Here is a 13,686-nt window from a genome sequence, read left to right as displayed (position 1 = left end):
CTTAATATCATCAGTCGTTCTTTCGATATTGCTGATATTCCTTTTTCACAACCAGCAAGGACATAGTGGGTTTTGATTGTGTTCAGCATTGCTCTCAAAATCTCCTTAAAGTGTCACCTCAAATACCCTAAGCCTTTTTGGAGACACAGGGTCAAACATGCCTTCTTTTCCAGTAAAAATCCTTTTATGTTAACCATGGGTAAAATGAATAACTTATAGCCCTTACCCTGGAGGTTGGGGGAGGCGTGTCAACCCTGGAGGCATAATTATTTGACCTTTGAACTATTTTGAATAAAATGGCTATCTCAAAATTTGGATTCAATGCATTTGGAGTAAATAGAGCGTGGGAGGTGGGAAATGGTTGCCCTTGACTCTTAACAAGGGCACTAAAACTTTTGATTCCCAATCGAATAGGCCTCCATCAAAGTTTATACAACATTCTTTCCATAAAAAACCTTTTATGTTAACAAGAAGAAACTTCCATTGCTCTGGGTGCTGGCGGAGGGGTTTCAACCCTGGAAGCATAGTTATTTGACCTTCTTACTATTTGAAACAAAATAGCAATCTCAAAATTTTGATTGAATATATTTGAGAAAAAAGGGTGCAGGGGGGGGGGGGGTCTTGTTGCCCTCCAATGACTTTTGACTCCTAAAAAGGGATCCAGAACTTTTGGTTTCCAATCAAATGATTCTCCTCTAAAGTTTAATGACCACCCCTTCCATAACTTACAGCCATTGCCCTGCGGACTTGGGGGGGGGGGGGTGTCAATCCCGGAAGCATAGTCATTTGACCCTTGGCCTGACCCCCTTTTATACAAGGGGAGAGGGCAGATGCTTCAAAGAGTGAATTTTAATGCCAAATATCCTAACTCTCATGAACTCTCATGATGTCTAAAAATGTAGTTTGGATGTGTTTGGAGAAAAAGGGTGTGGGGGGGATAGTTGCTCTTTGCTCAGTTTCAACTCTTGAAAAAGGAACTAAAACCTTCGATTTTCAATCAAATGATACCCCTTCAAAGTTTAATGACCATCTCTTTCACAAAGAACCTTACATGTTAACAATAGGCAACTTGCATAACTTACAGCCCTTGCCCATGGAGCTGTGGGGGATTTTGTCAATCCTGGGGGTATAGTTATTTTCCCTTTGGACTATTTTGGAACTAGAACTTTCGATTTCTAATTGAATGAGTCCCCTTCAAAGTAGACATGGCCACCCTCACCCATTATATGTCACCAATGGGCAACTTGCATAAATTGCAGTCCTTGACCTGGGTGCTTTGAGGGATTATATCGACCCTGGGGGCATTCCCTTAAGACTATTTTGAACTAAATGGTTATCTTAAAAATTTTGATTGTATGTATTAGGGAAAAAAGGGTTTGGGGTAGGGATGGTTGCCTTCCAATCACTTTTGACTCTTATAAAGGCCGTTAGAACTTATAATTTCGAATCGAATTAGTCCCTTCCGAAGTTTATACGACTAACCCTTCGATAAAAAGCTTATATGTTAACCATAAGTAACTTGCATAATTTATGAGGGAGAGGGTGTTGTTAAACCCCAAACCATAGTTATTTGATCTTTGAACTATTAAAAAAATGATTATCTCAAAGTTTTGATTCAAAGCATTTGGGGAAAAAGGGTGTAGGGGGGGGGGGGGCTAGTTGCCTTCTGGTTAAAAAAGAAACTAAAACTTCTAATTTCAAATTGAATGAGCCTTCTCCGAAGTTTATACGACCACCCCTTCCATAAAAAACATTATGTGTTAATAATTGGCACCTTGCTTTTGGGGCTGTGGAGGGTTTTGTCAACCCTGGAAGCATAGTTATTGGACTTTTAGATTATTTTTAACAAAATGGCTATCTCAAAATTTTGATCAGATCCATTTGGGGAAAAGAGGGCAGGGAGGGGGGGATATTTGCCCTTTAATCGCATTTGACATCTTCTAAGGTCAATAGTACTTCCGATTTCCTAACAAATATGCCTTCTCCTAAGTTTATATGACCAGCCACTCCGCATGAAGTGCCTCTGAGGAAAAAGTAATAATAATAAAACAGAAGCCTTATGGTTCTTTGCTATAAGCAAAGCTATAGCATTGCCCCTGATTATTTAGGTAATTAAGAAAATGCAGTAAGTATGCAGACTTTAAAAATAGATTTTAAATTTTAAGCCACAAACTGATCTTGAGATGTTTCTCTGTGAATTAAATAGCTTGGTAATTCAAAAAATTTGGTTTTCAATATAATGAACTTTTAAATAAAACCCACTAAAAGTTATCAAAGAATATTAAGAGAATTTTTTTGTAATGTCTCTTTGTTTCTCTGTTTTTTTTTGTTTTTCTTTTATGTAAATGGTATATTGCATTTATGTCAGCTTGGAAGGCTGTTAAAATGTAACAGGACTCAAAAACAACTAAAGCAGTTTGTCTTCTGAGCCACCCTGGGTTTCTTGAACATAGGTTTGTTCTAAAACATTTTTGTGTCCATTCAATAGTTTGCTGCTAACAGGACTTGACAAGACTTACTTTAACTTAGGTCTACTGCCGGGCCGCACTCGCCGTAGAGAATTACGTCTGCCTCCTCCATCCGCTTTGGTCCAGTGCGATTATTTGTGCTTTGCTCGGTCTAATATTTGCCATCGCCAGAAACTCGGACAGGCTATCGGATCATCACCTCTTCGGTCGGCCACGAGGTCGCTTCCAACCGGCCTCTGTAGGGTCAAAGTCAAAGATCATCTTTGCGGGTAAGTACAGGGGCATTCGAAGTAGGTTTCCAAACCATCGTAAGCTACGCTCAGCTGCTTGGATTGAAAACCGAGACTTCTTGGTGAGCTGCAGCAGCTTCTCGTTACTCATGAAATCAAACCACCTTAGACCTTAAATCCTTCTCAGGCTCTTCGTCTGGAATACATCGATGGCCTTTAGCTCTGCGATTGATGCATGCCATGTTTCAGCTCCGTAAAGCATTACGTAACCTACGAGGACGTTGAAAATCCGCAGTTTTGTTGAACGACTCATGTTCGGTTTTCGATAAAGATGACGGTTCAGCCTGCCCATAGCAGACACGCTAATAGAGATACATCTAATCTCCTTTTGTATGTATTTTTGATGATTTTTTCTTAAAAATGTATGCATTTTATAAGGTCCACTTATTACAGAGGTACCATATTTGAAAACTTATGGTAGGTTTTCTCCCTCCCTTCTTCTGCTTTTCAACCCTTCTTCATACCATTTTAAAGACATATTTTACAAAATGTTGAGCCAGGTATGGTTATGAATAAAGTGTTATTTTTTAGCCTGTGATGCTCAAGATCTAGTTTTGACTATTCTCTTGGAACCTAACGACCATTGTGATCAGTTAGAGATTCTAGTTTCTTAAAGCACTACCTTTCTGAACTGAAACGCCACTCTGTAAGGAAACAAAGACTCAAAATATTATCTTTAATAATTTAATTAAAAGTGATCAATCGTTACCTGAGCTGAATAAAATTGTCAAAACCTGTGTTTACCAGTTTTTCAATGCAACAACTGCTTTCTGTGTTTACTTGGTTTGAATACACCGGTTGTGGTTTTGCAGTCTTTAGTCTACTGCTTTACTATTTATCTACGTTTTTCTAGTAAACATTTTGAACATTTAGGTACACTAAGTCCTTGCTGCTTCAATATATTCTATTCATTAATCACGTTAAAAAAACGACAAAGTTCAAACATTATTTCAAGTAACTTGGATCAGCGAACAAGGAGAATAACCTACAAAAATGCACCTACTGGTGCTTTATTAAGAAATACATTTGGTGAAAGTTACTTCATCTACTTTAAATTATATCTCTCTGTACGGAAAGATCTCTCTCTCTCTCTCTCTCTCTTACGAGGGGAGTTCTCTCTGATGTCTAGACACACCTGCATTCAAAAGTCTTATTATCTCCTTAGAGAATATCCCTCTCCATAGGAGAGCCTCTTCCACACAGAGGAGCGTCCAGAAGTCGAAGACTAGGCCTACTCAAACCGATGCAGTAACTACGAGTGTATGTAATTTTACCAAAATCCTGCAAACAATACCGAGTCTGCATGCGCTAACTCGTTTGAAAAACTAAATATTCTATAGTTTTTTAAGACAAGAAGAAAGATGTTGGTTCAGTCCTTCTTTATGCAATGCTTACAAAAAGATCTCATTAATTTAGCGCATCAATGGTTTCGGCTGCTCCTGTCGAGTTTCTCAGTTGGAAATTGACTGATACCGAAAGTGAAAAAAAAAACAACAAAAAAAACTTGAACACTGAAGTCACTGGCGAATAGCCTTAATAAGACTCATGTGCTTACCGCACTAAAAATTATTCCTTTATTATCTTTTATTCGTTTTAGTTCCGGTGTATCTAGGTATTTAAATTCTAATCTAGTATTTAAATACAAAATACATGTTTAGTCACATATTTGGAAGTACTATTGAAATATTTTTATGACCAAGTATTTTGCATTTGTATTGAGATACTTTTTAAAAGTATTTTGTCAATCATAGTCCAAAATTATGATATCACTTAAACTTTTTTTTGAGAATGATAAACTTGTTGAAAATTCAAAAATTTCCTTTTTGGAAAAAAAAATAACATACCAAAAAGTGTTCAGAGGACATATACCTAAAAGTACCGTGGACATCAAAATGAAAACATTTTTGGCCCCTAGCTCCATCTTAGGTCTATTTTTTTCTTGAAAAAAAAAAATAATAAGACCACACTGACTATATATGAAACTTGACAAAAATAAGACAAATAAAATAACTTAGAAAATGAGGGTTGTGTAACATATAGTCATAGGCTTCGTAACATATATAAATATGGTTTTTATACACTCGATCCTTTACCTTCCCCTAGGAAAAAATCACTCTTCTTAACTAAGGCACTGAAGCATGTTGATAATTCAACAAATTTGAAGGGTTACTGATAGTTTTTGGTCCTTGGGGATGTCATACATAATTCTGGCCCTGGGAGTTGATAGTATTGATTAAATTTGATTATGGTTTTCTAAATATTTTAGTCATACTTAGCTATAATTTGCATATTTTGCAATTGTTCACTGTGGTTCTGTTCTCTACTTGAAGAAATGTCAAATATTGTTTCAAGGAATGTGCTGGTTTTCAATATAATTCAAGTTTGAATTACTGATTTTTTAATTTAATTATTTAGCTGATTTTATTTTAGGTATATTGAATGAGCAACAATGATAGAGGCTGCTTCTGTGTATAGTCATTATGAATCCCTGATCGAGAACAGTGTAAAGGACCCAGAAACTGATCCCTATCGATCCAAATATAAAGCAATCTGTTGTCTGAACGGCTTTTTGGATGTAATGACAACGTTTGGCACAATCAAACAGGGCTTTGAAAGTTCGCCAAATGAGCTGCATATCCTTTGTTTACGTGCCGCTGTTCTATTTCTAGTTGGAAAATTAAAATGTGAAACTAATGAAGCAGGGATCGCGGAAACTTTACTTCTTGAAAGTTTATCCAAAGCCTCAGCTACTCTTGATGTACAAAAAACCCTTCAATTAAAGTTGTCCATCCTCAATCAACTTGGTCTTATTTATTGTGACCTGTCTAAACATGAACAAGCCGAAGGAGTTCTCCTTGAAGCCATTTCTCTTTATGAGGAAACAAAGAACATGTCTGACAAATTATGGTGTGTAAAGGACATATTTTATGGAAAAATTGTTGATCAGAATGTTTCTGATGACAATTTGGAAAGTGAAAATACTCTCACCTTATATTACATTGCGCAAGTTTATCAGCATCTTGGTAAGAGCTCTGAATCCGCTAAATATTGTTCTTTAACTCTTAGAAAGCAGTTGGAAAGAGGAGTAACAGATACTATATATTGGGCACTGAATTGTGCTACTTTGTCACAGTACTTTGCATCTAGAAACTTTTTTGAGTAAGTATAATTTGTATAATCTTCATTTTTGTCAGTTGTGTCTGACTTATTTTATGGCTAAAATCTTGAAACTAAAGTATAATTTATGTGGTGTCAGTTAAATAATCTATTGGGGTACTATGCAAGCAGTATGATATTCTGGGTTATGAACAGGAGTCACTGAGCTTCTTTGGTTTGTTCAGTTCTGTTTTATTCAATCTCTGATATTGGCCATGTAAATGAAACAAATTAAATACTGAATTGTAATATTATCCATTTGTAGTTTCAAGTTGCAGGACTAAATTAGAAAGAAAAGACTAGCGCATCATTCTTGCACACGAGAGGAGGGGGCTCTGGAGAATCTCCTCCCCCTAATATTGGCCAACCTTGTGAAAAAAACAACGTTGTCCTAAATGTACTTGACTATTTATTGGATACCTCCTGCGGAAAAACAATGTACTAACTTGACCTTATTAGGTGGTGGGGGAGATGTATGCACCTTTGCTAGTGCACAATGTATTCTTAAGGGGACGACATAAGAAACATGTAGTGGCTTCTTAGTTATAAAAAACAAGACAGCAGGGTGGATCAGCATAACTACAATACCCTTGATCTACTGCAGGGAAGCAGAACTTCTATGTGTTTTTATGGCACTTGCTATTTACCAAGTGACATATAGTGATCGCAAATTCTGTCGATCTGTCTGTCTGTCGGTCCCGGTTTTGCTAGTTTAGGCACTTCGAGATAAGCTAGGACGATGAAATTTGGCAGGCGTATCAGGGACCAGACCAGATTAAATTAGAAACAGCCGTTTCACCGATTTAACCATCTGGGGGGGAATGGGGGACAGTTAATTCGGAAAAATTGGAAAAAATGAGGTATTTTTAAATTGAGAACGGGTGATCGAAAAATCTTAATGAAATTTTATATATAGAAGGGTATCGTATCTCAAAACTCTTATTTTAAATCCCGATAGGATCTGGTGACATTGGGGGAAATTGGAGGGGGAAACCTAAAATCCTGGAAAACGCTTAGAGTGGAGGGACTGGGATGAAACTTGGTGGGAAAAAACAAGCACAAGTCCTAGATAAGTGATTGACAAAACTGGAACAGATCCGCTCTCTTTGGGGGAGTTGGGGGGGAGGTTTAATTCGGAGTGATCGGATCTTAATGAAATTTCATATTTAGAAAGACCTCGTAACTCAGAACTCTTATTTTAAATGCCGACCGAATCCAGTGTCATTTGGGGGGAATTGGGGTGGGGGACCGAAAATCTTGAAAACGCTTAGAGTGGAGACATCAGGATGAAACTTGGTGGGAAGAATAAACACAAGTCCAAGATACGTGACTGACATAACCAGACCGGATCCGCTCTCTTTGGGGGAGTTGGGGGGGGGGGGGTAATTCGGAAAAATTTGAAAGTGAGGTATTTGTAACTTATGAACGGGTGATCTGATCTTAAGGAAATTTAGTATTTAGAAGGATCTTGTGCTTCAAAGCTCTTATTATAAATCCCAACCAGATCTGGTGACATTGAGGGGAGTTGGAGGGGGAAACCGGAAATCTCGGAAAACATGAAAATTGAGGTATCTTTATCCTACGAATGGGTGATCGGATCTTAATGAAACTTGACATATAGAAAGATCTTATGTCTCAGATGCTCCATTTTCAATTCGAATCGGATCCGGAAACATAGGGGGCTGAAGGGGGGAAGCAGAAATTTTGGAAACCAAAAATATTGGAAAACACTTAGAATGGAGGGATCGGGATGAAACTTGATTGGAAGAATAAGCATAAGTTCTAGATACGTGATTGATATAATTGGAACGGATCCGCTCTCTTTGGGGAAGTTGGGGGATGGGAGATTTCCAGTGCTTTGGTGAGTTCGGTGCTTTTGGACGTACTAGGACGATGATAATTGGTAGCGTGTCAGGGGCCTGCACAAATTGACTTGATAACAGTCGTTTCCCCGATTCGACAATCGGGGGGGATGGAGGGAGAGGAAAAATCGAAAAAACTGAGGTATTTTTAACTTACGCATGGGTGATCGAATCTTAATGAAATTTGATATTTAGAAGGATCTCCTGTCTCAGAGCTGTTATTTAAACCCTGACCATATCCGATGATATTGGGGGAGTTGGAGGGAGAAACGGGAAATCTGGGAAAACACTTTGAGTGGAGAAATCGGGATGAAACTTGGTGGGAAGAATAAGCACGAGTCCTAGATACGCGATTGACATAACCGGACTGAATCCGCTCTGGGGGACTTGGGGGTGGGGGTGGTAATGCGGAAAAATTGAGGTATTTTTAACTTAAGAACGGGTGACCGGATCTTAATGAAATTTGATATTTAGAAGAAACTCATGTCTCAGAGCTTTTATTTTAAATCTCGACCAGATCTAGTGATGTTGGGGGGAGCTGGAGGGGGAAATCTTGGAAAACACTTTGAGTGAAGAGATCGGGATGAAACTTGGTGGGTAGAATAAGCAAAGATACATGACTGACGTAACCGGACTGGATCCGATTTCTTTTGGGGAGTTAGAGGGTGGTCCAGTGCTTTGGTGAGTTCGGTGTTTCTGGACGTGCTAGGAGGATGAAAATTGGTAGGCATGTCAGGGACCTGCACAAGTTGACTTGATAAAGTCATTTTCCCGATTCGACCATCTGGGTTCCTGAAGGGAGAGGAAAAATTAGAAAAAAGAGGCATTTTTAACTTACGAGTGGGTGATCGGATCTTAATGAATTTTGATATTTAGAAGGACCTCGTGTCTCAGAGGTCTTATTTTAAATCCCAACCGGCATTAAGCCTCTGATTTTCCTTTTAAATCTATCTATTGATTCTTAGAATTTTGCTAGAGCTCATGTCATATGAGCTCTTGGCTCTTCCGACCTCGTTACAAGTGCCATATGAGCTCTTAGCTCTTGTTTTCACTGCATTGCGTAGAATCTCTACTCTTAGAAACCTGAGAGGGTGTTCATTCGTTTGCCAACTATAGGTTCCAGCAACATTTCTAAGATTCAAAATTGATAAGGGGATATCTTGCCCCCTCCTTTCCCGTGCTCTTTTCCCCTGGTGGTGGTCCTGTAGCCCCCCCCCCCCCCACATGCTATCAGAAAAAAATAGAAATGACCATTCCACTGCATTGGTTGAAAGGTCTTGCAAATTTTCCGTCAGGAGGGACATAACCCATGCAGCCATAGCTGCAAAGGCCACAAATTTTTCAAATAGCTCATTCTTCTGTATTGTTTTAAGGAAAGGCAGGGTGTGTTGCAACATATTGAAAAAGGAATCGTGCGATTACTGAGTTCAAATTAAACCAGAAATTTAACCTTCAAATTAAACCTTCGACCCTCTTCAAATTTCCCCTCATTGCGGCCTCCAAGTTATTAGCAGACAGGTAGGCACTTAGCCCCTCACTTAAATAAGACTGATGTAAGTATTTTCATTTCTAAAACAAGTGAGATCCAAGCTGCAGAAGTGGCTTTGTGCAAAAATGATCTAATTCCAGACTTGATGCAAAACGAGCTAAGACCTGAATCAGTGAAAAAAGTCATTACAAAAATGCGGTAGGCTCAAAATGCAGACTGACTCGATCGACGAAGGAGCTAATTTTTTATCCAGTGCAAAACACTTCAAATCCTGACCTGATCTGTTTGAGTCCTGACCTCAGTATCAGATCAGTATCCTGATCTGATACTGTTTGAGGTTTAGTTAGAATTCGATGAATACATGTTCTGTGTTTTTCTTTAGGGAAGCTCGGCATCATCTTGCGGCGGCATCTTGGATGATGGAAAAAATCTCATTGGAAGTTCAAGAAAATAATGAAGGGTAATATTTGTAATTACATCATTCTTTCAGCTTTTCAGTTCAATTAAGCATGAAACGGATTATTGAAATATAAGCAAGGGAACAGACTGAATAATGACATTATGAAGATTCTTTCCTTTTTTATTGGACCTTCTTAGTATTGCCCTTTATACGTAGAAAGGGTAATAATTTCCAAAGCAAATCATCTTTAATGTTACATAATTTAGCTCTCAGTTTTAGTTTTAAAGAAAAAACTGACATAATCCGGTCACCAAAGAATTTATCACCGAGTTTAACGCTGGGTTGATGGTATAAATCATATCTAATATAGCAATCATTATACTACTACTACTACTACTAATAACTCACTGCAGCACCAAGCCGCCTGAGGCCAACACAGCTACGCACGCTCCTCCTCCAACCTAATCTATTTAAAGCCTCCCTCTTTACACCCTCCCAGGAAGTTCCCATTTCCTTTAAATCTTTATTTATGACATCCTCCCAACCCAGACAAGGACGACCTGCTTTCCGTGTTGCCCCAGACGGTTGGCCAAAAAGGACAATCTTCGGTAATCTGTCATCCTTCATTCGTAGAACGTGGCCTAGCCATCTCAATCTTTCTTTCATTATAGCCCCAGAAAGCGGGATTGAACCACACTTTTCGTACAACCTACTGTTTGAAATACGGTCAGTCAGCCGGGTATCCAGAACAGTCCGTAGGCAATTTCTCTGGAAAACATCTAGTAAATTTTCATCTGCTTTTCAGAGTGTCCATGCTTCAGAGCCATATTTAACCACTGTCATCACTGTAGCTTCCAATATTTTAATCTTGGTTTGTAGGCTTATCTTTCTATTCTTCCAAACTTTTTTTAACTGTGAAAAAACACCTGGGTCAAATCCATAAGGTTCCTATCATATTGTTGGGTTAAATCCATTAGATACCTATTTTATGGTTGGGTCAAATCCATTCTCCCAGTTAGAGATGGCGACATCAAGAAAGGGAGATTTTGTTTGCCTCAATATCCTTTGCTAATTTAACATAAGGTTCTTGTTGGTTCAAAATGTTGAGGAGAGATGTGAGCTCATCTTCCGATTATATCAAAACGGACAAGCAGTCATCCAGGTATATGAAATATGACTGTTAATCATCAAGCTATTGAAGGACAATCTTGTTCTCAATGTGCTGTAGGTGCTAATGGTGAACTGATTGGCATACCCTATATTTGCTTGAATGTTGTATTTCTGAAGATAACATAAAAATATGTCATCAGCGTCTAAAGTGATGCCCCATTGATATCTAAAACATTCTTCCAAATATAGGTTATTTTAGAAGCTGGAATTCTAGTGAAAAGGGAAACAACATCAAAACTACAGAGTTTAATACCTCATGAGGCATGGGAATTTTTAATCTTACTCAAAGTTCTTTTTTCTATTGTGTGCCCATTATTAAGAGTAAAAGGCAATAAAATGCCAGCCAACCATCTGTCAAATTTTTGCGGTGGTGAGCCGACTGTGGAAACTATGGACTTTGACTATGGACTTCAAAGGCTTATGCAATCTTGGTAAACCATTGTATTTTGAAAGTTTAGGTATGTATACATAGTAACATGTATAACGTACACAAACCTTGTGGGTCAGGTTGAATTTTTTACCGATTCAAAATGACAGTTTTTTTCAAGGTTTGTAATAACCTCTTCAGAAGGTATATGCTTAGGGGAAATGGGGTATGTATATCCTATTGATTAAATGGCTGTTCTACACTTGTAAAATTTTTTCTCGGGTTTATTACAGCTCGTCCTGGGAAACAAGGATAATAGATACTTCGCTTAAAGAACTTTTCAACCTCCAATCGACACATCTTTTCTGTATGCTTCTTTCAGGCTCCAGAGAAGGCAAATTTAAATTCCTTGTTTTGGTTCTCCTTAATCTTTGTTTTGTCACTTCGGCATAATATGTTTTAGAGTTTCTACTGTAAGTTGAAAGTTTTTTTTTATTTTTTATTTACACTATTTATGTGTTTCTGCAATCAGAAGTTAACAAGGGTGGATCCTATCTTCCGTTTATATCTGTTATTCTGATGGACTTTGTCCTAACGAACTCGGTAATGGCTATGGGAGAAGATGGTATCAAACTCGGACTTTAAGTCCGTTTATCTTGGTTATTTGGATGGAATCTTGTCCTAACAAACACGGTACTTGCTACGGAAGAACATATCAAATGGAATTGCGGGGGCGGGGATTCTTCTAAAACTCAGATTGTGCAGATGATTTGAATGTCCTGGAATTTTTTTTAAGCCAAATTAATGAATTTTGAGGTTTTGAGGGTTCAAGGTGCAAGAATAGGTTTGAAAATTAATTTTAAGAAGACCTCATCTTTTACACTAGGAATAAAGGAGGGTGAACGGGTGGTTTTAGGTATCGGAAATATCGATCAAATGGGTAGCTTGACTTACTTGGATAGTATTATTAATGAAGACGGTAGATAGAGTGAAGGTGTAAGCAGTATAATAGCCAGGGCGTAATGCTTTGAAGCATGAGGAAGATTTAGTAAATATTTTCGAGAGGAATTGTCTAAAGATAGTTTCAGGTCCTCTTTCGATTGGCCATATATCGAACAATAAGCTGTACGAAATATGCGGTTTGATCTCACCTCTTCAGACTAAAATAAAAAAAGTTGGGATAGTTAGGCCACATATAAGGATGACAGATTACCAAACGTTGTGCTTTTTGGCCATCTATATCAGGCCAAACCAAGATTAGGTGTTCTCCGAACGGGGTGAAAATAGGCATAAGAAACGATATAAGGGAAATTGGAGCTGCATGGAGTGGTGGTGGCAAAGAGAAGCTTTAAGTATATTTTGATGGAGGAGCAGCATACGCAGTTGTGTTGACTTAATCGATTGTAGTAGTAGAGTATATCTTTCAAGTAAAAATATTTTGGGTCTCATACAGTGTGTCGATTTATGGCTTGCTTCTTGCATTTATTTAAGAAACATCGGTGGTTAATAAGTCTTGCTTCCTGGTAAGCATAGACTCATCTTTGACTTTTTGACCACTTACCCTCTATCGTAAATACTGTTTAAAACTAGCTTGATATTTCAGCATGATTCAAGCTTGAATATCACGTCGCAGAATCTGAATTTTCATAGCTAAGATAAACTTTCACACCTTTTTGACTACTTTGAATGGTCAGACTGGTCTTAGATTATTTCAATATTTGATAGTTAATCAAATGAGTTTGAGTTGATTTGCATTTACTTCTTTTAGACTCGAAAGGTATCACTATCGTCTTGCTGATATTCAGAGATGTTGGGCGAAATATGACCTACTGCTCATTGATCATTCCTGGGAACTAGTTCAAGAAACTCCTGTAGAAAAACATGAACTACACTTCAACTGCCCACGGTTTCCGGAAGCTGAAATTGCACGGTTTGAAGATGTTCCTTTTCAAACAGCAAGAACGTTTGAAGAAGCGCGGGTGATATTTTTGCACGGTCAAAAAATGCTGAATGCAGCTAAATCATATTATTCGCTTGAAGATAGGGCTACAGATTATTTTGAAATTGTACAGGAACATAGTCATTTGTACCGGTCACTGGCTAAATTTGAAGTAGATAATGGAAGGTTAGTTTTTTTTTTATTTATTTCAACCTAATAATCTTTCAATGTTGAATGTATAGAATAAAATCAACAATGTAGGGAATACACTTCGAGGTTTAACCGTTGAAATTAAAATTAGACTTATAACAATTACATTTTTCTCACTCAAAAATAGTAGAGATGTTGCTTTACGAACTCACAAGGGAGAATAGGGTAAGAAATTCCCAGAAAAACAGGTGCAAAAAAGCTGACTTTGTTTTTTATTCTCTTACCTTTCCCATGACCCGCCATCGATGTCAGACCTTATGCACCTATGCTGGGCGTCGAAAACTGCTATAATATCATGGCTATTTGTCATAAAAAAATAAAAGTTAGGGAGCTGA

At 37.9% G+C, this 13,686-nt stretch overlaps 2 protein-coding genes across 8 annotated transcripts in view; both read left to right on the top strand.

Annotated features, from left to right (window-relative positions):
• Positions 1–13,686, top strand: part of LOC136029500 (enolase-phosphatase E1-like) — a 539,221-nt gene that overhangs the window by 477,688 nt on the left and 47,847 nt on the right. The gene's annotated exons all lie outside the window — the stretch shown is intronic.
• Positions 1–13,686, top strand: part of LOC136029488 (KIF-binding protein-like) — a 38,958-nt gene that overhangs the window by 17,510 nt on the left and 7,762 nt on the right. For 3 of the 4 annotated variants that reach the window (XM_065707919.1, XM_065707918.1, XM_065707920.1), the window contains exons 2-4: positions 5,189–5,917; positions 9,648–9,725; positions 12,971–13,327. In XM_065707919.1, coding sequence (XP_065563991.1) covers positions 5,208–5,917; positions 9,648–9,725; positions 12,971–13,327 — 1,145 coding nt within the window. In that variant the 5' untranslated portion in view covers positions 5,189–5,207. The remainder of the gene's footprint in view (positions 1–5,188; positions 5,918–9,647; positions 9,726–12,970; positions 13,328–13,686) is intronic. The other variant, XM_065707921.1, reaches the window with a different exon arrangement.

Source organism: Artemia franciscana, chromosome 7, assembly GCF_032884065.1.
Source record: "Artemia franciscana chromosome 7, ASM3288406v1, whole genome shotgun sequence".
NCBI lineage: Eukaryota > Metazoa > Arthropoda > Branchiopoda > Anostraca > Artemiidae > Artemia > Artemia franciscana.
This window is presented reverse-complemented; position numbering and strand designations above follow the sequence as displayed.